The sequence below is a fragment of the Lipotes vexillifer genome, unplaced genomic scaffold (assembly GCF_000442215.2).
Source record: "Lipotes vexillifer unplaced genomic scaffold, Lipotes_vexillifer_v1.1 scaffold670, whole genome shotgun sequence".
Classification (NCBI taxonomy): Eukaryota; Metazoa; Chordata; class Mammalia; order Artiodactyla; family Lipotidae; genus Lipotes; species Lipotes vexillifer.
Window position 1 is genome coordinate 754,275 of NW_006778108.1, and position 21,235 is coordinate 775,509.

At 41.0% G+C, this 21,235-nt stretch overlaps 1 protein-coding gene across 1 annotated transcript in view; it reads right to left on the reverse strand.

Annotated features, from left to right (window-relative positions):
- KIF16B (kinesin family member 16B) overlaps positions 1–21,235 on the reverse strand; it is a 277,180-nt gene that overhangs the window by 247,117 nt on the left and 8,828 nt on the right. Inside the window, exons 3-9 of the mRNA XM_007451451.1 lie at positions 19,368–19,484; positions 17,531–17,628; positions 16,730–16,839; positions 13,973–14,115; positions 12,324–12,492; positions 12,007–12,138; positions 10,473–10,648 (exon numbers count right to left, since the gene is read on the reverse strand). Of these exons, the coding sequence (XP_007451513.1) occupies positions 10,473–10,648; positions 12,007–12,138; positions 12,324–12,492; positions 13,973–14,115; positions 16,730–16,839; positions 17,531–17,628; positions 19,368–19,484 (945 nt within the window). The remainder of the gene's footprint in view (positions 1–10,472; positions 10,649–12,006; positions 12,139–12,323; positions 12,493–13,972; positions 14,116–16,729; positions 16,840–17,530; positions 17,629–19,367; positions 19,485–21,235) is intronic.

The following is a 21,235-nucleotide window of genomic DNA, read 5'->3' on the forward strand; positions in this document are numbered from 1 at the left end:
AGCACAGGTCACTGCCCCCACCCCTCTTCCGGGGAGCCTGTGCAGCCCGCCACTGCCAGGTTCCCGGGATCCAGGGACAATTTCTCAGGGAGAACACACGGCGGGCCTCAGGCTGGGGCAACGTCACGCCGACTTCTGCCGCCGCAGGACCGCTCCGCACTCCGTGCCCCTCCCTGCCCCCGGCCTGAGAGCGCCAGAGCCCCCGAGTCAGCGGCTCCTTTAACGCCGTCCTGTCTGAGCAAAAAGCAGACGCCCTCCAGCGACCTACACGCAGAGGCAGGGCCAAGTCGAAAGCTGAGCCCCTGTGAGCTGTGAGAACAAAGAAGAAAAAGGGAAATCTCTCCCAGCAGCCTCAGAAACAGCGGATTAAAGCTACACAATCAATTTGATGTACCCTGCCTCTGTGGAATACATGAATAGACAGCGAATCATCCCAAATTGAGGAGGCGGACTTCTAGAGCAAGATCTATGATTTTTTCCCCTTTTCCTCTTTTTGTGAATGTGTATGTGTATGCTTCTGTGTGAGATCTTGTCTGTATAGGTTTGCTTCCACCATTTGTCCCAGCGTTCTATCCGACCATTTTTTTTTTTAATTTTTTTCTTAATAATTAATTTTAATTTAAAGAACTCTGTTATACTTTACCTTCTTTCTATCTTTCCTTCCTTCCTTCCCTTTTTGAGACAACGAATCGTCCCAAATTGAGGAGGTGGACTTGGAGAGCAAGTTTTATGATTTTTTCCACTTTACCTCTTTTTGTGAGGGTATATGTGTATGCTTCTATGTAAGATTTTGTCTCTATAACTTTGCTTCCACCATTTGTCCTAAGGTTCTATCCTTCCCTTTTTTTTTTCCTCTAAATAATTATTTTTTTAATTCAATAACTTTATTATACTTTATTTTATTTTACTGTATCTTCTTTCTTTCTGTATTTTTTCCTTCCTTCCCTCATTCCTTCCTTCCTTCCCTCCTCCCTCCCTCCCTCCTTTCTTTCCTTCTTGCCTTCTTCCTTTCTTTTCTTCTTTCTTTCTTTCTTCCTTCCCTCCTTCCTTCCTTCCCTCCTCTCTTTCTTTCTTTCTTTCTTTCTTTCCTATTTCCTCCTACTTATACTAATTCTCTCTACTTTCTCTCCCTTTTATTCTGAGCCGAGTGGATGAAAGGCTCTTGCTGCTCCAGCCAGGAGTCAGGACTCTGCCTCTGAGGTGGGAGAGCCAACTTCAGAACACTCGTCAAGAAGAGACCTCCCAGCCCCACATAATATCAAACGGCGAAAATCTCCCAGAGATCTCCATCTCAACACCAGCACCCAGCTTCGCTCAACGACCAGCAAGCTACAGTGCTGGACAACCTATGCCAACCATATAGCAAAACAGGAACACAACCCCACCCACTAGCAGAGAGGCTGCCTAAAATCATAATAAGTCCACAGACACCCCAAAACACACCACCAGACGTGGACCTGCCCACTAGAGAGACAAGATCTAGCCTCATACACCACAACACAGCCACTAGTCCCCTCCACCAGGAAGCCTACACAACGCACTGAACCAACCTTAGCCACTGGAGACAGACATCAAAAACAACGGGAGCTACGAACTTGCAGCCTGCAAAAAGGTGAACCCAATCACAGTAAGATAAGCAAAATGAGAAGACAGAAAAACACACAGCAGATGAAGGAGCAGGATAAAAACCCACCAGACCTAACAAATGAAGAGGAAATAGGCAGTCTACCTGAAAAAGAGTTCAGAATAATGATAGTAAAGATGATCCAAAATCTTGGAAATAGAATGGACAAAATGCAAGAAGCAGTTAACAAGGACCTAGAAGAAATAAAGATGAAACAGACAATGATGAACAACACAATAAATGAAATGAAAAATACTCTAGATGGGATCAATAGCAGAATAAATGAGGCAGAAGAACGGATAAGTGACCTGGAAGATAAAATAGTGGAAATAACTACTGCAGAGCAGAATAAAGAAAAAAGAATGAAAAGAACTGAGGACAGTCTCAGAGACCTCTGGGACAACATTAAACGCACCAACATTCGAATTATAGGGGTTCCAGAAGAAGAAGAGAAAAAGAAAGGGACTGAGAAAATATTTGAAGAGATTATAGTTGAAAACTTCCCTAATATGGGAAAGGAAATCGTTAATCAAGTCCAGGAAGCACAGAGAGTCCCATACAGGATAAATTCAAGGAGAAATACGCCAAGACACATATTAATCAAACTGTCAAAAACTAAATACAAAGAAAGCATATTAAAAGCAGCAAGGGAAAAACAACAAATAACACACAAGGGAATCCCCATAAGGTTAACAGCTGATCTCTCAGCAGAAACTCTACAAGCCAGAAGGGAGTGGCAGGACATACTGAAAGTGATGAAGGAGAAAAACCTGCAACCAAGATTACTCTACCCAGCAAGGATCTCATTCAGATTTGATGGAGAAATTAAAACCTTTACAGACAAGCAAAAGCTGAGAGAGTTCAGCACCACCAAACCAGCTTTACAACAAATGCTAAAGGAACTTCTCTAGACAAAAACACAAGAGAAGGAAAAGTCCTATAATAACGAACCCAAAACAATTTAGAAAATGGGAATAGGAACATACATATCGATAATTACCTTAAATGTAAATGGACTAAATGCTCCCACCAAAAGACACAGATTGGCTGAATGGATACAAAAACAAGACCCATATATATGCTGTCTACAAGAGACCCACTTCAGACCTAGAGACACATACAGACTGAAAGTAAGGGGATGGAAAAAGATATTCCATGCAAATGGAAACCAAAAGAAAGCTGGAGTAGCAATTCTCATATCAGACAAAATAGACTTTAAAATAAGGACTATCAGAAGAGACAAAGAAGGACACTACATAATGATTAAGGGATCGATCCAAGAAGAAGATATAACAATTGTAAATATTTATGCACCCAACATAGGAGCACCTCAATACATAAGGCAAAAACTAGCAGCCATAAAAGGGGAAATCGACAGTAACACATTCATAGTAGGGGACTTCAACACCCCACTTTCACCAATGGACAGATCATCCAAAATGAAAATAAATAAGGAAACACAAGCTTTAAATGATACATTAAACAGGATGGACTTAATTGATATTTATAGGACACTCCATCCAAAAACAACAGAATACACATTTTTCTCAAGTGCTCATGGAACATTCTCCAGGATAGATCATATCTTGGGTCACAAATCAAGCCTTGGTAAATTTAAGAAAATTGAAATTATATCAAGTATCTTTTCCGACCACAACGCCATGAGATTAGATATCAATTATAGGAAAAGAGCAGTAAAAAATACAAACACATGGAGGCTAAACAATACACTACTTAGTAACGAAGTGATCACTGAAGAAATCAAAGAGGAAATTAAAAAATACCTAGAAACAAATGACAATGGAGATACAACGACCCAAAACCTATGGGATGCAGCAAAAGCAGTTCTAAGAGGGAAGTTTATAGCAATACAAGCCCACCTTAAGAAGCAGGAAACATCTCGAATAAACAACCTAACCTTGCACCTCAAGCAATTAGAGAAAGAAGAACAAAAAAACCCCAGAGTTAGCAGAAGGAAAGAAATCATAAAAATCAGATCAGAAATAAATGAAAAAGAAATGAAGGAAACAATAGCAAAGATCAATAAAACTAAAAGCTGGTTCTTTGAGAAGATTAACAAAATTGATAAACCATTAGCCAGACTCATCAAGAAAATAAGGGAGAAGACTCAAATCAATAGAATCAGAAATGAAAAAGGAGAAGTAACAACTGACACTGCAGAAATACAAAAAATCATGAGGGATTACTACAAGCAACTCTATGCCAATAAAATGGACAATCTGGAAGAAATGGACAAATTCTTAGAAATGCACAAACTGCCAAGACTGAATCAGGAAGAAATAGAAAATATGAACAGACCAATCACAAACACTGAAATTGAAACTGTGATTAAAAATCTTCCAACAAACAAAAGCCCAGGACCAGATGGCTTCACAGGCGAATTCTATCAAACATTTAGAGAAGAGCTAACACCTATTCTTCTCAAACTCTTCCAAAATATAGCAGAGGGAGGAACACTCCCAAACTCATTCTACGAGGCCACCATCACCTTGATACCAAAACCAGACAAGGATGTCACAAAGAAAGAAAACTACAGGCCAATATCACTGATGAACATAGATGCAAAAATCCTCAACAAAATACTAGCAAACAGAATCCAACAGCACATTAAAAGGATCATACACCATGATCAAGTGGGGTTTATTCCAGGAATGCAAGGATTCTTCAATATACGCAAATCTATCAATGTGATTAACCATATTAACAAATTGAAGGAGAAAAACCATATGATCATCTCAATAGATGCAGAGAAAGCTTTTGACAAAATTCAACACCCATTTATGATAAAAACCCTGCAGAAAGTAGGTGTAGAGGGAACTTTCCTCAATATAATAAAGGCCGTATATGACAAGCCCACAGCCAACATCATCCTCAATGGCGAAAAACTGAAAGCATTTCCACTAAGGTCAGGAACAAGACAAGGTTGCCCACTCTCACCACTCTTATTCAACATAGTTTTGGAAGTTTTAGCCACAGCAATCAGAGAAGAAAAGGAAATAAAAGGAATCCAAATCGGAAAAGAAGAAGTAAAGCTGTCACTGTTTGCAGATGACATGATACTATACATAGAGAATCCTAAAGATGCTACCAGAAAACTACTAGAGCTAATCAATGAATTTGGTAAAGTAGCAGGATACAAAATTAATGCACAGAAATCTCTGGCATTCCTATATACTAATGATGAAAAATCTGAAAGTGAAATCAAGAAAACACTCCCATTTACCATTGCAACAAAAAGAATAAAATATCTAGGAATAAACCTACCTAAGGAGACAAAAGACCTGTATGCAGAAAATTATAAGACACTGATGAAAGAAATTAAAGATGATACAAACAGATGGAGAGATATACCATGTTCTTGGATTGGAAGAATCAACATTGTGAAAATGACTCTACTTCCCAAAGCAATCTATAGATTCAATGCAATCCCTATCAAACTACCACTGGCATTTTTCACAGAACTAGAACAAAAAATTTCACAATTTGTATGGAAACACAAAAGACCCCGAATAGCCAAAGCAATCTTGAGAACAAAAAATGGAGCTGGAGGAATCAGGCTGCCTGACTTCAGACTATACTACAAAGCTACAGTAATCAAGACAGTATGGTACTGGCACAAAAACAGAAAGATAGATCAATGGAATAGGATAGAAAGCCCAGAGATAAACCCATGCACATATGGTCACCTTATCTTTGATAAAGGTGGCAGGAATATACAGTGGAGAAAGGACAGCCTCTTCAATAAGTGGTGCTGGGAAAATTGGATAGGTACATGTAAAAGTATGAGATTAGATCACTCCCTAACACCATACACAAAAATAAGCTCAAAATGGATTAAAGACCTAAATGTAAGGCCAGAAACTATCAAACTCTTAGAGGAAAACATAGGCAGAACACTCTATGACATAAATCACAGCAAGATCCTTCTTGACCCATCTCCTAGAGTAATGGAGATAAAAACAAAAATAAACAAATGGGACCTAATGAAACTTCAAAGCTTTTGCACAGCAAAGGAAACCATAAACAAGACCAAAAGACAGCCCTCAGAATGGGAGAAAATATTTGCAAATGAATCAACTGACAAAGGATTAATCTCTAAAATTTACAGGCAGCTCATGCAGCTCAATAACAAAAAAATAAACAACCCAATCCAAAAATGGGCAGAAGACCTAAATAGACATTTCTCCAAAGAAGATATACAGACTGCCAACAAACACATGAAAGAATGCTCAACATCATTAATCATTAGAGAAATGCAAATCAAAACTACAATGAGATATCATCTCACACCAGTCAGAATGGCCATCATCAAAAAATCTAGAAACAATAAATGCTGGAGAGGGTGTGGAGAAAAGGGAACACTCTTGCACTGCTGGTGGGAATGTGAATTGGTTCAGCCACTATGGAGAACAGTATGGAGGTTCCTTAAAAAACTACAAATAGAACTACCATATGACCCAGCAATCCCACTACTAGGTATATACCCTGAGGAAACCAGAATTCAGAAAGAGTCATGTACCAAAATGTTCATTGCAGCTCTATTTACAATAGCCCGGAGATGGAAACAACCTAAGTGCCCGTCGTCGGATGAATGGATAAAGAAGATGTGGCACATATATACAATGGAATATTACTCAGCCATAAAAAGAAACGAAATTGAGCTATTTGTAATGAGGTGGATAGATCTAGAGTCTGTCATACAGAGTGAAGTAAGTCAGAAAGAGAAGGACAAATACCGTATGCTAACACATATATATGGAATTTAAGAAAAAAAAAATGTTATGAAGAACCTAGGGGTAAAACAGGAATAAAGACAGAGACCTACTGGAGAACAGACTTGAGGATATGGGGAGGGGGAAGGGTGAGGTGTGTTAGGGCGAGAGAGAGACATGGACATATATATACTAACAAACGTAAGGTAGATAGCCAGTGGGAAGCAGCCGCATGGCACAGGGAAACCGGCTCGGTTCTTTGTGGCTGTCTGGAGGGGTGGGATAGGGAGGGTGGGAGGGAGGGAGACAAAGAGGGAAGAGATATGGGAACATATATATATGTATAACTGACTCACTCTGTTATAAAGCAGAAACTAACACACCATTGTAAAGCAATTATACCCCAATAAAGATGTTAAAAAAAAAAAAAAAAGAGCGAGTGAGAGAATGTCCTCTACTCCGCCATCTTGAACCAATCTCCCTGCCTATGTTTTTAAATTCCATAAATTTGATCTTATGTAAAAGTGAGAGCAAGAGTATATACGACATGATTACATTTATATAAAGAACAAGAACAGGCAAAACTGAAAACCAACCTCTGCCTTAAGAAGTCAGGATAGAGGTTACCCTTGAGGGGAAGGGCATGCAGTACTGGGAAAGGAACAAGAAGAGGAGTTTCTAGGGCGCTGGTAACGTTCTGTTTCTTGATGGAATGCAGGTTAGATGGGTGAATGCGGCTTGTGAAAATTCACTGGTATGTATACTTATAATATGTATAATTCTTCAATGAAGAGTTCACATGTATGTATATATACATATATGTGTGAATATAAACCACTGCATATATATCTGTATGTTTGTAATCTATGTAGTCGGAGAAGCAAATACGTGTAAGAATCTTTTGCCGTACTTAAATTGTGCTTTGAGACTCTGATACACATGGCATTCTGCATAGGCAAATAAAATTATTAAAAGTAGGAGATTTTATTTGCCTGTACTTAAACAAATAACCCCGAAATAGAACTCTGGTATGAGTAGCATTTTCAATGAATCATGGCAGCATCTGGAATAGGATATTGTGGGAATGGAGCAATGTCACTAGAAAAATTTACACTTAAGGACACCTGCTGGACTTTCCTGGTGGCACAGTGGTTAAGAATCCACCTGCCACTGCAGGGGACACGAATTCGAGCCCTGGTCCAGGAAGATCCCACATGCTGCGGTGCACCTAAGCCCATGCGCCACAACTACTGAGCCTGCGCTCTAGAGCCCACACGCCTAGAAGCCCGTGCTCTGCAATAAGGGAAGCCACCGCAATGAGAAGCCCACACACCGCAACAAAGAGTAGCCCCCGCTCACCACAACTAGAGAAAGCCCATGCACAGCAACGAAGACCCAACGCAGCCAATAAATAAATAAAAAACTTGTGAATGTTACCTTTATTTTAAAAAAAAGAACACTTGCTTATTTTATTGAGCATCACAAATTTAATTAATTTTGGATAAGCCTGTATTGTCTCACAACAATTTTTAGCTTCAGAGTGTGATAAATTATTTTAAATTGGACTCCTGTTTTTATTGTAATGTATTACATTTATCAAAGAATTTTATCTTCAGTTTATCCTAAAAGAGACAACTATCTTTTCTATCCTCACCCCCAAAACTACAGTAACAAAAATAATCCTTTAATGACTGTGGTCGTCTTTGGCTATGAAAGAAACAAGACAACAAAAGATCACAAAGTATAAGGCAACTGGCATATACAACACCTGTGAAGACGTTCCTCAGACAGAACGTGTAAAAGTTTTAGTAAAGTTTTTCTGTCCATGTGATAAAGCTCCTTTCGAGGATTTCCTCAGTTTAATTTTAAAAGGCTGATCTTTCTTTTCTCATAACTTATTAACATATTAAGTACAAGAAATTAAACCAAGAATTTTCCGAGTACTTCCCTTCACATGTAGTAGTTTAGATGATCCTTACATATTTACTTCAGATAAATGTTGTTGAAACAATGAAAAAAGATCCCAATAATAAGGGGTATAAATAAAAATGACTATTGTGGCTCATGTCATAAGTGATTCAAGCCTGACAACATCACGTGCAGCTGGACTCTTTGTGCTGACAGTTTCTTTTCACACACGGGAAAGCTCCACATCAAAAAGTACAATGTATATGGAGATATTTTTAGGTGCAGAGCAACTCCTGGCCCACTGCAGTCCACCAACTTATGGGACAGCACTGTTGGGTGTGTTCCGGGACTCAGGAAACTCAGCAAGGTTCTCGGCCTGTCGATATTCTCACAGGTCAAACCACTCACGGGATGTCAAGGACTTCGAGGGCCATATTTTCCTGAAGGGAAAGCTGCTCTGGAGAGAGCAGTGTGCATTTAAAGAAAAGTTTTGGGTTTTTTTAATGATACACTTCAGACATCCATTCATGGGTTAGGAAAATGGGAAGAACTGTATCTTTGTTTATTTCTAACTCTAATTTAACCTAAATTTTCTTTTTTTTTTTTTTTTTTTGCCACACCATGCAACTTATGGGATCTTAATTCCGCAACCAGGACTGAACCAGGGCCACAAGAGCGAAAGCACCGAATCCTGACCACTGAACCGCCAGGGAACTCCCTAACTCAAATGTTTTAAAAAGTGCCCCTTGGAATCTAGAAAAACGGTACAAATGAACTTATTTGCAAAGCAGAAGTAGAGACAGAGATGTAGAGAACAAATGTGTGGATACCAAATGGGGGAGGATGGGATGAATTGGGAGATTGGGACGGACACATATACACTACTATGTATAAAACAGATAACTAACGAGAACCTGCTGTACAGCAAAGGGAACTCTCAATGCTCTGTGGTGACCTAAATGGGAAGGAAATCTAAAAAAGAGGGGATACATGTATACATATAACTGATTCACTTTGCTGCACAGCAGACACTAACACAACACTGTAAAGCAACTATACTCCAATAAAAATTAAAATTAAGGGACTTCCCTGGTGGTGCAGTGGTTAAGAATCCGCCTGCCGATGCAGGGAACACGGGTTCAAGCCCTGGTCTGGGAAGATCCCACATGTCGCGGAGCAACTAAGCCCGTGCGCCACAACCACTGAGCCTACACTCTAGAGCCCGCGAGCCACAATTACCGAGCCCACGTGCCCCAACTACTGAAGCCCACATGCCTACAGCCCACGCTCAACAAGAGAAGCCACCGCAATAAGAAGCCCACGCACCGCAACAAAGAGTAGCCCCCGCTCGCCGCAACTAGAGAAAGCCCATGTGCAGCAACGAAGACCCAATGCAGCTGAAAATAAATAAATAAATTTATTTATTAATTAAAATTTTTTAAAAAAAGAATAAAGTTTGAACAGGGAAAAAATAAATAAATAAATAGAATTTAAAAATAAATAAATGAAAAGTGCTCCTTGATTCTCTCTCACAACAGTATCCAAACCTAACAGCACGGACCACACTATGAGCACAGAATGCAGCTCGGTACGTGCACCATGCAGACTGTAAGGAAGTTTTCTGTGAAAAACACAAAAGGACAAGGCTCCTTCACGAAAACCCCAAGAGATCCTGAAGTGAGGCAGTTTCAACAATCAAGCAAAGACCCAGGGAAATCGCCTGAGCCAGGCCACAGGGATGTCACACGTGTCCCTGTATCACCATAAGCACTTCTGTTAACGGGCGATACAAAACAGAGATTCAGGAAGGTGCTCAAATGAGTCTCTCATGCTCTTAAAATGCATTTTCAAGTCATAAAATGCTTGGGTAGAATCTTAAACATTACTCAAGCCCCTTGATTTCCTTCCACTAATGGAGATTATGCTGCTAATCCTATTGCATGCTAAATTTCCATCCATAATTGATAACTATTAGATAATTAATCATTTTGGGTTTAGTGGATAAAATCTTACGCACGGAGCACATAATGAATGCAAAGGCCAACGGGAGCGTGCTGTAAAGGAGAGGCCGGCGAACTCATTCAAAGCTTTACTTAGCACTTATTTACTCAAATCAATACAACCACGGAGATAAGTGCCTCGTTAAGATCTAGAAATTGGTGCCATTACTCAAAGAAAATTACCCATAAGTCTCAGAAAAAGCCAACCTGATTCCCTTGAGCAAGCAGCATTTTCAGCCTGGCTATTTCGGCTCGCAGCTCACGGATGAGCTTGACGTTGGCGTCCTCATTAATGGTAGGCTTGTTGATGATGTTTTTGGCTCTATTTGCATAGCGAAGAGTACTTAGGGTTTCTCCGTAATTGACATCAGCAGGTGAAATGGCTGTGAAGAATGAATTCAAAAAGTAATTTATGCGGCGCTCCGTTTCATTTAACACAAAGTTGGTTTGTAATTTAAAAGGCAGATTAACCCCAGGTCATTGGATAGACTAAATATTCATTGCCACAGTCATGAATATTAAAAATTATCTAGGACTCATAGGAAAAGTGCTCACTACACCAAAGTAAATGCCATTTCGCTCTTTTTAAGTTTAGAATCAGCCATCTAACCAAATCTCCTCTGCAGCTTAGGGAGTTTTCTCTGTTGAAAATATAAGAAGAGGATTTCAAAACTATGTATGCTTCCAATGTAAAGTAGAAATTTAAATCCTTTTAAAAGTTCTGGCAAAACCTACCACCTGTAAAACTCCAGAGCACGATAATTTTTTTTTTTTTTTTGCGGTACGCGGGCGTCTCACTGCTGTGGCCTCTCCCGTTGTGGAGCACAGGCTCTGGATGCGCAGGCTCAGCGGCCATGGCTCACGGACCCAACCGCTCCACGGCATGTGGGATCTTCCCGGACCGGGGCACGAATCCATGTCCCCTGCATCGGCAGAACTCTCAACCACTGCGCCACCAGGGAAGCCCATGATAATTTTTGAAAAGAATCAGTAGATCAGCTAATTCTTTTCTGCCTAAAGCTCTGGTTAATCAATCACACCCCAACTCCAACAAATTTCAGGGCTTAAGTGACTACACAACCACGTCTGGGGTGCATACCCCCAGGTAGAGCCCTTGCCTCCACAGGGACTCCATGGCATGGGTGTAGGGAGACACGGGGACATGGAAAGGTGTCGGGGTGGGGGCGTGGTTAGGAGGGAAAGCATTTCTGAGTTATCCTCAACAGTGACCTCCCCTTTGCACATTTTTTTCCTCTTTTCTGCTTCTTCCTGTTAATTAGTGAAAAGAGAGACATATATCACTGTTATTATTTGCTAGATTTACTGGGCTTTTTCCTCTCGATTCTTAATTTTAAATTCCATATTTTCTGCTTTGAAATAGAAAAAAAAAAAGGGGGGGGTTATTTTTACTCTATGTCCCTACAATGATTTTCTCCCATGAGTTAGCAGCGTTAGAAGTTTCTGTCCCGTTCTTTCAGCAAAGCTAAGAATCATTCCCCATGGACGTCGGCTTGCATAACCAAGAACATGGCAAGTTAATGTAACTAGGAAGAGGGAAAAAGAGTCAATAATACAATACTGTAGACTGGATCACAGTAGGTGCTTTTCTTCAGAACAGAAAAACTTTTTTTTTTTTTAATAAAAAGGTGCTATTTCCTAATGAGACACTTTAAACTTCAGTAACTACAGTTAATTCACACGAAACACTGTATGCTGAAGAAAAAGAACTTAAAATTCTTACTGGCAATCATGATAGTTTTAGAGTTTCCTCCAAGGCTATCTTTTAACAACCAAGTCAAAACAGAATCCCTGTAAGGCACAAAAACTTGCTTCTTCTTTACAAGAGGGTTTGCTGCATCCTGAGATAAATCAGCTGTAGGAGAAAAAGAAAAGGGGGGAGAAAGTTAAAGACAATCATTAAAGACTTTTTCCTCTAATTCAGCTTCAAAAAAACCTCGAGGCTATTTCTCCGGTTTGTGACACAAACATTAAACCTAAGTGCTCCGCGCTATGACACCACCAAGAACGAGAAGAGGCAGCAGACAAGTATGAACCCACCTAAGGCAGAAATGACATTTCCCAGAGTCACGAGGGATTTGTTGATGTTCCCCCCTTCCTTCAGCCGGACCCCGGTGGCACCAGTGGCATCTGCCCGCTCACTTCCGGCAAGATCGACTAAGTGGATCTTACTCACGGTTTCACATGGCATTTCAGAATCAAATTTTGCCTGTGGTGAAATATAAAAGCAAAGTGGAGGAGGTATAAAGAGCCCCAATGTTTATATAACATTTTTTATATGTTTTATGTGTTTATAACACAAATTCTAATTATTTTCCGCTCCTCGCTGTGATCTCTCAGGGTAGATTTTTTTTTTTTAATTTTGTTGTTTCACTGGCTTTCTTCCTGATTACAAAAATTAAACTGAATACAACAGAAGCCTACCATATGGATTCCTAAACTTTCTGAAGAACTACGGATGCCATTACCCAAATCACTGTCATTCTCAAAAGGGCTGAGTCTGACCACAGCAGATGAGGAAACTAGGCCCTGAGGGGCATTCCACAAAGAAAAATGTAAGCAAACAAATAATTAGTTTTGTTCTCATCCAAAAACTGCAACAATTACAAGCACAATGGCTTTCCAAAATATGATAAATATAGACAATTATCTGAAAGATCACTCAACCATTATTCGATGTTAAAATTTGATCTGTTTCACAATTATAAAATAGTGAAAATCTTAAATTCTGTATTCCTTGATTCTGAATTCTACCGAAATTTTACTTTCCCAAAGACGTTTAACCTACATTTTACAGTCTGAACCGAAACGCCAAAAAGAAATTACCATATTGTGATCGAAAAGCAAGCCTCTTAGAAACTAGGGACGGCCACATCCTAATCCACATTAACCAGAAAACAGGAGAAAAAAACCAGTAAACTACAGTAAATCAAAAGAAAAGGTCTAAAGAAAGGTAAATTTGTAGAGAATTTATCAGGAGTTGTTCCGACTGACCCTAGAGAATTTTTTCATCTTCTTTGCTCTCTGAGCCTCCTCATTAATGAAAGGTTAAGTTTTTCTATCTGATGTGTTCAATGGTTAATACAGTCCAGGTCCTCTCCAAACTCCTAACATGTGCGAAGCACTGAGAGGACCCCACACCTTTATGTTCATCCGTTCCACCGGTCTCGGTGTTAACGTATTTGCCCTGAGTCATTTACACACGTTCAAAATGCGCTCCACCTCCAGATCATAATGAATTCCTACATTAACACTTAAAGACGTCCCTTGTCCTTTAATATCACTCTAATAATCACACGCAGCACTGCGGGTGAGTTCCACAGAGCCATAATGGACCACGATGAGTTACCTTGGCCTCCAGCTGCTCTGACTGGCAACCCTGTTATTTCCCACAGAGCTGGCAGCAATGAAAACTTTGACTTAATTAAGCACAAAGCAAGTTTTTTAATGTCTAGAACACAGCAGAAGCCTGCTAAATATTTCTTACGGGTATACATCAGGTTGCATTTCAAATGTAACCGCGGAGAAATCAGCACACAGCACACGTTCAAGTCTAATGAACGAGAAAACGGCAGTCGGCCACCTCTGCTTCTCCTGGCTCACCACAGATCGGTCCTCAGCTGGTGCCAATCAGCAGGGAAAGCCCTCAGGGACAGAGCCCCCCACCCCCACCCCACAGCTGCCCTCACCTGCGTGAACTTGATGGTGAAGATGGCGTGAGACCTGCTGCTGACATCATTCATCCCTGTGGCAGCGGTGGTCCGATTGATGTTTCCTGCATCCATAAGCTCTTCAACATCACCGTAATTCTGTACTAAATGTTTGGATAAATCTGGAAAAAAAAAAAAAAAGGCGGGGGTGTGAAGAAATCTCCCCAGTATCTAGTAGATGGAAGAAGAAATGTACCTCTATGAAATAGTACACGACTGTACAAATCTGTGGTGGTTTATAACGCAGACTCAGGAGCTGGGCTGTCTGGGGTCAAGTCCAGGCTCTGCGGCTGACTAGTGGACTTTCACGGCTGTGAGCAAGTCACTTAACCTCACTGAGCGTCGGTCACCAATCCTGATAACGCATACCTATCACATATGGTATTTAGGATACCTGTGAGCTATCTTCATCAACCTCATTAGCACTAATCATAGCCAGGGAAATATAAACACTATCTCCATGCAAAACACACATTCTTTTAAATCCCTTTTAAAGAAACTTTCCATTCATTTGTTGGGAAACATTCATACGGTTCTAAAATCAAAGGCTACAAAAAGTATACTGTGTAAAGGGTCTTCCCCCTCCCCCATCCAATAACCCACCCCCAACTTCCCCTTCTGTCAGGCAACCCAACATTATTAGTTTCTCCAGACCTTCCAGAAATAACCTATATGTATACAGGCAACTACATATATATTAAGCCATCTTTTTTTCCCCTTTTATACATAGTAGCATACCATACACATTGTTTCGCATCCTGCTTTTTTCTGTGTAATAACACATTGAAGAATATTCTGTATCAGTTAAAGTGACCCTTCATTCATTCATTTTTATGGCTGCACAGCATTCGATTCTATGCATGTACTGTAACCAACAGTCTCCTATTGCGACTACAGAGGTTGTTGAGAGTTTGCTTCCAACACAAGTAACGCTGCTACAAATAATCTTGTATTTCGGTTTTTACGAATATGTGTGAATATTTCCGCAAAATAAATTCTTAAGAGGTGGAATTGCTAGATGAAAGCACATTTGAAATTTTGATGGATATCACAAAACTGTCCTCTATAGAAGGCACTTTACACCCAACAGTAACAAGGTGTAAGACTGTCTCTCAACACTGTCTTACCAGGTTCCTTACATCTGCCAGGACAGTTAACAGATGCTAGCTTGAAGAATTTTTATTTTGCTTTTCTCTGATTATGAGGCTGAGCCTTCTTTCCTCCATTTAAAAATCATCAGTATTTCCATTTCTGTGGACAATCTAGTCACATCCTTTGTTCATTTTTCTCCTTGGTTTTGGAGCTGCCCTTATTAAGTTATAGGAGCTCTTTATACATTAGACTTAACAAGGCCTTTGTCTGAAACTTGAATTGAAAATATTCCCTCCACATTGTAAACTGCCTTTTTACTTTGCTTCTGGTGTTTCTGCCAAGTGTAAAGTTGGTTTTCTGTTTTGTTTTCTTTCACCATTTCAAATTTAACACTTTTATTTCATGGCTTCTGGATTTTAAGTAAAAAATTTTTAAAGACTTCCCTTCTCCAAATTTATAGGAGTAATCCAGGGTTTCTTGCAGTCATTATGTCACTTTTTACATTTAAATATTTGATCCATTTGCCATTTACCCTAGTATAAAAACTGAGCTCCGGTACCAATTTACTTTTTTCTTCTTCCTAGACAGCTTAATTCCCCCAATGTTTGAGTAGCAGATTTATTAGAAACTAAATCCCCATTAAGTATCTACACCCGATTCTGGATGTTTCACCCTGCTTGATTATTCCGTCTCCTCACAAACCCAGCTTTGTAATATGTTTTAACATCTGATAAGACAGTTAAAGGGAAAACATGAAGGCACAGTTAGGCTAAAAACTATTAACAATAATAGTTATCCCACGCTCCACAGAACAAACACATAGTTACACATATCACTTTGGGCATTACAAAGCAAAAGTTCAATTGAAAATTTACTAAAATGCAGACGAGGACCTGTTGGTGCACCCGGTATAACCAGGTAAAAAAGACAACGGAAACAGGAACGTCTTTAAATCCATGACCAGTTCTCAGCCTTGCCTCCAGCGAGACACACAGGAATGACAATAGCCACAGGAAAGCCTACCTGTGTGCGATTCTCATAGGCCAGCCTTAACTCAGCAGCCGTATACAGAGGAAGTGTGTAGAGCTGACTGTTCTATTCCAAAGACAGCCTTCGATCCAGCCTATTTTTAAAATAATTCGCAAGGGCCAGCCCTTCACCCGTCATTCCCTGGGACATTCCTCACAAAGGACCGTGACACAACTAGTGTAGCACAATACAAAGGCCGAGAACACAGCACAGGAACCTGCAAACAATCTTCCCAAAGGCGAGAGGTCTCAGAGTCGCCCTATAATCATGTTACTATTAAGGTCAGTAAAAACACACTGCTAAAACGCAAGGCCATTTAAAGAGACAGGCTGTAGGGTTGCTTATCTTTCCTGGGAACTTGGAAAAAACAAGTTTCTGGAGTTCTTAAAGCCAGAGGAAATCTATTGGCAAAGCCCCACAAATCAGCAAATGCCCAGTGAAGTATAAACGCATTAAATGAACATCGTGCAGTGACAGCACATGCAATTTTTACTATAATGATTCCAAAAATAAATTTTTGAAATCTCGCCATTATCCTACAATTTTTTTCTCTGAAACTGTTATTTTTACAAAAATTCCCAAGAAGAATAGGGCTGTGAAAACATTCACTCTTACCCTCAACATAAGGTCCTTCTTTTGGATGCTCACGGACTCTTAAATTGAAGGTTTTGGATGACTTCCGTCTAAGTAGATCTCTCACACGTTCATTATAAATTTCTAAGTAGCTAAAAATTTCAAATAGAGTTGAATTCAGTAAGATGATTTCAGACATTAATAACAACAACAATAACAGCAGCAACATACATTTATGGGTGGTAACCATGTATCAGGTACAGCACTTTACGTGGATTATTTCATTTAATCCCTACAATAGCCCAGAGGTAGGCACTACTATTATCTCCATTTTACAGGTTAGGCAATAGAGGCTCAGGGTGATTTAAACAACTTATCCAAGGCCTCACAGCCTCTGCGGGGTCAGGCAGCCAGGAGAAGCCTTGATTGCCACGTCTGCCCCCAGACCACTGACGAAACTGCCTCCCCACACAGGTTTTAAGTTCAAGGAGGAAAAAACACCTCAAGCACCCAGATTTATTTAAATACTAGATTTATAGTGATCCTACCGACATAAAAAATAACACAAATCCTATTCAAATAAAAGAATAAGGCAAGTGGGTCAAAAGCTGACTCCATCTGAGATGAGCATCCTTCGTTAGCTTCCGACCAAGGTGGGTTGCCTCCCAAATGCCAACGGTACCCAAGAAGTCACTGAACACGTATGTGCTTTAGGCTTGCCTTCCAACTGGCACAGCACAGGAGGGGGAGAGGCAGACTCTGCCCTAAGGAATCCAAAGGCTTTATCCACTCCTTGTGCCTTAAATCAAGCTCACACTCAGTTACTCAGGCCATGGGCCCTACCTGACTTCAGTTCGAAACGATGCCTCATCCCATCTGGTGGTTTCATTTATCCGACTGAAGAGCCCTTCGCAGATCCGGGGTATTAAGCCAGAATCGCCCTGCAGTGGGAAGGAGGGACGCCTCAGCTGTCACTTGAAATAAAAGCAACCGACGATTGCATCTGCAATTGGCTGGGGTGGACTCAGACTTCAGGGGCCTGCAGGCCCGGCCCAGGGCCCAGGGCCCAGCACTCATCCCCTGCAGGGCTGCTTCCTACTCTCTGAAATGAGAGGATTGAGTTTTCGAATTTCTACCTGCTGGGACCATGATAATATACAGTTATCAGCTGTTCATCAGCTAAATCGTGGCTTGCAAACATAAGACGACTTATTCTCTAGCTTTCAAATATTCATGTTTCGGTCGGCACTGACACGCTGACGGGCTTCAGAACGGTACCAAAGACGAGGTAAAAATGTTCTTGTTAGAAAGCCAGACTTTAGGGCTTCAGTGTTTTCTTCTGAAATCCCTCCCTACTTTCACCCAATCTCCCATCCCCAAAATAAATATATATATATATCATCACAGGTTTAGGAGAATTTTTTTTCCTTAATACCATTAAATCAGTATCAATTCTTGTAAAGAAAAAGTGGGCCTTTCACCACATCTTTTGTTCTTACTTTAAAAAATAAAATAAAAAAGAATACCCAAATGGTACTCAACTGTAAGGTCAGAGGAAAACAGCTGTAACTTATGAGTGCTTTGTTGAACTTACATAAACTAGCTAAGAGGGAATCAACATGTACATTTCATTTTTAGAGAAGGCTTTTTTCTCCAACGGCACAGTAGGAAAGTAGGAGGAGACAAGTAATGGTAAAAGGAAAAATGTGAAACTCTTGAAACCGTCTGTACTTCTCCTGTTCTTCCCTGCTTCTCAGCACTGAGGAGTCACTGCCCAGCATTTATTTTCTTCTCCTGGAAAGAAAATGCCTGGATTTAAGAAGCCAGGGCACATGCACTCAAAGGCTTTCATCTGGAAAGACGTGTCCTCCCTTAATGCATTGCTTCTTCCACTAACCATCGAGCCTGTGGCATTCAAGGCACCACCGAGCCTGCCAGCAGGAAACCCAGCCATCCTCTGCTAGTCCCCCCACATCTAGAACAGGCTGGCACCTCTCAGACTCAGTGAACAGTCTTCAAGACCACGACATGAGAAAAGTAAAACACACAAGCACTATCCAGGTCTAGAGAAAACACAGAATGGGATAAGTTCCTACAATCACATCTAGTTCTTCCTCTGCCATATTCTGGGGCAAGTATAACTTTAAGGTTCTTAACTTGTACAGCATAACTACTAGACTCTACATTCTATATTTATAACTATGTAGACTCTATATAACCTGTATAACTCTAACATCTTTTATGTATTCACTGGATTTATGTAGTACCTTTCCACCAAAGAGGCTCTTTTTTTCACATTTTTCTTGGGGAAAAATGTTTTGAATAATTTTAAATAGAACAGAGTTCAATAATTTTATTCAAATTGTTGGGTTGGCAGAAAAGAAGAATAAATTACTTGTAGGCCCAGCATACTTTTTTGACAAGATTATAAAGCCTTTAAAAACAGAAAATGAACTGAGACTCCCATCCATTATTCAGGCTTATAAACTTAAAACTATTTCTAATTTAAAATCTCTCAAAGGAAATTTCACCCAACTTATTACTGAGTTTTACCTTATTGCTAAAGAATGATCAGAACATGAAAAGCAAGTTAGTACAGACCACGTAGATAACAGATACTTTTATCAGTCCAGAGAGAGGTAATGAGAAATTTTCTTCCCACACACTGTAAACAACGTACAGAATCTCCCATCATAGTGTATGACTTTCCTGATCCAGTCTGCCCGTATGCAAAGACACATGCATTATAACCTTCAAATGCAGACTTCACGACATCGGTGCCGAGGGTTTTGAAAACCTGAAAGAAGAAAAAAAAAAAACCACAAAAGATACAATTACCACAGATTTTAATAAAAAACTCCTTCAATGTTGACAGTATTCTTGAATACTACTTTCATAAGGATTACACCATGTAAATAAATCACTACAGAGCTGTTAACAACAGAATAAGTGTATACCCCAGTTTTTAATCAAAAGGAAACTTTTCTGATTTCCTTCATTTGATTTAATGAAGCAAAAAGCAACCCCATCCTTTTTCCCACTTGTTAACAAAAAATTCCTGAAATAGAAAAAAGTAAACAAGGCAAAGTGACAGTCATATCTAGAAGCAAAGACGATTTTAAAGCGTGACGATTTACCATTTCAGAATTAAATAAACTTACAAAGTGATTCATGCTACCAGACCTTCCAGAAACTAAATATTCGAAGTCACAGCAGCCAGAAAGTTACAGCCCAAAAACCATGTCAAATCAATGTCTTCATTTTAAGGATACGGCCATTCATCAAAGTAAGTCTCCGGAGGCTCTCACAGAGCTGAGTGATGAGTGGGTGCAGATGAGGCTGGGATGCCAGGCTCTCCCGAGTCAGAATCCAGTGCATTTTCCTATTTGGACCTTTGCCCAGGATGGAGAGGGCAGGAAGACGAGCTGCGTGGGGCCTGGGTTGGCACTTACAGTGGCCTGAGTCCACATCCACCGCACCACACAACTGTACTAGGCTGCTTTGGGGAATGGAAGGGGGCTGAAGGACAAATACTTGACCCACACAATCGATGTAAAAGAAGCAAATCAAGATGCCTGGTCATCCTCCTTACACCCAGCTGGGGCGGGGACCAGCCAAAGCTTTCTAACCCCCTCCTGCCTTCGCACTGCCCCCCGCCCCCTCCCTGCAGGGGAGACCAGGACACAAAGGGCACACAGAACACCCCCCTGCTTCAAAAACAAGGCACATCAGCAGCTGAAGAGACACCGGAGAGAGAGAATACGATCAGGTTCGCAGTCAGAGCCAGGAAAAAGTGTGGGGTCCTCCCCAAAGGTCAGGGCGGGAGCCTCACCAACCCCTCGGGAGGGTTCAGTCTCTGTGAGTGATGCCGGGTGAGCCCAGCTCAAGACACACCATCATCTCCCCATAGGGATCTGGGCCCTCCAGCCAGAGGGGCTGACAACCACTGGCCATCGTGCTCTCCCCTCCCCACATAGACATCCTTGCAACCAACACAGCTTGTCAGCCAAGGACGCTCCAGGCACCGTCTTCCTGCCATCTTGTTTAGACTTCGTCTCCTCGGTGGCGTCCAAGACGTACAGACTATCCTTCCTCCAACCCAGCCGCTTCCACAGAGGACCCTCTCATTACACTCCTTCATTCTAAGTTTCACCCGTTTCAGCTTTACGAGCTGATATTTTCTGATCCTTTTCCCACATTCAGATGACTAACTCAACCTTCAACTAGAGCAGCCCACACCGTGTCCGTGATCAGTCCTCGGGGCGAGTAGTGTCCTAGATCCACTGTCCAGGGGGAGAGGTTAGGTCACTGGGCACACAGAGGGCGGCAGGGTGGGATCTGCACCCGGCCTCCCTGACGCCAAAGCCTGCACTTCTACAGAAGCAGACGCCGAGTCCTCTTCCCACGCTCTCGACATCAATCTGGAAGCCCCAACCCTACGTGGAAGGGCCTCCGCCGACAGAACACACACACACACACACACACACACACACACACACACACACACACACACACACACACACACACACACACACACACACACCTCTC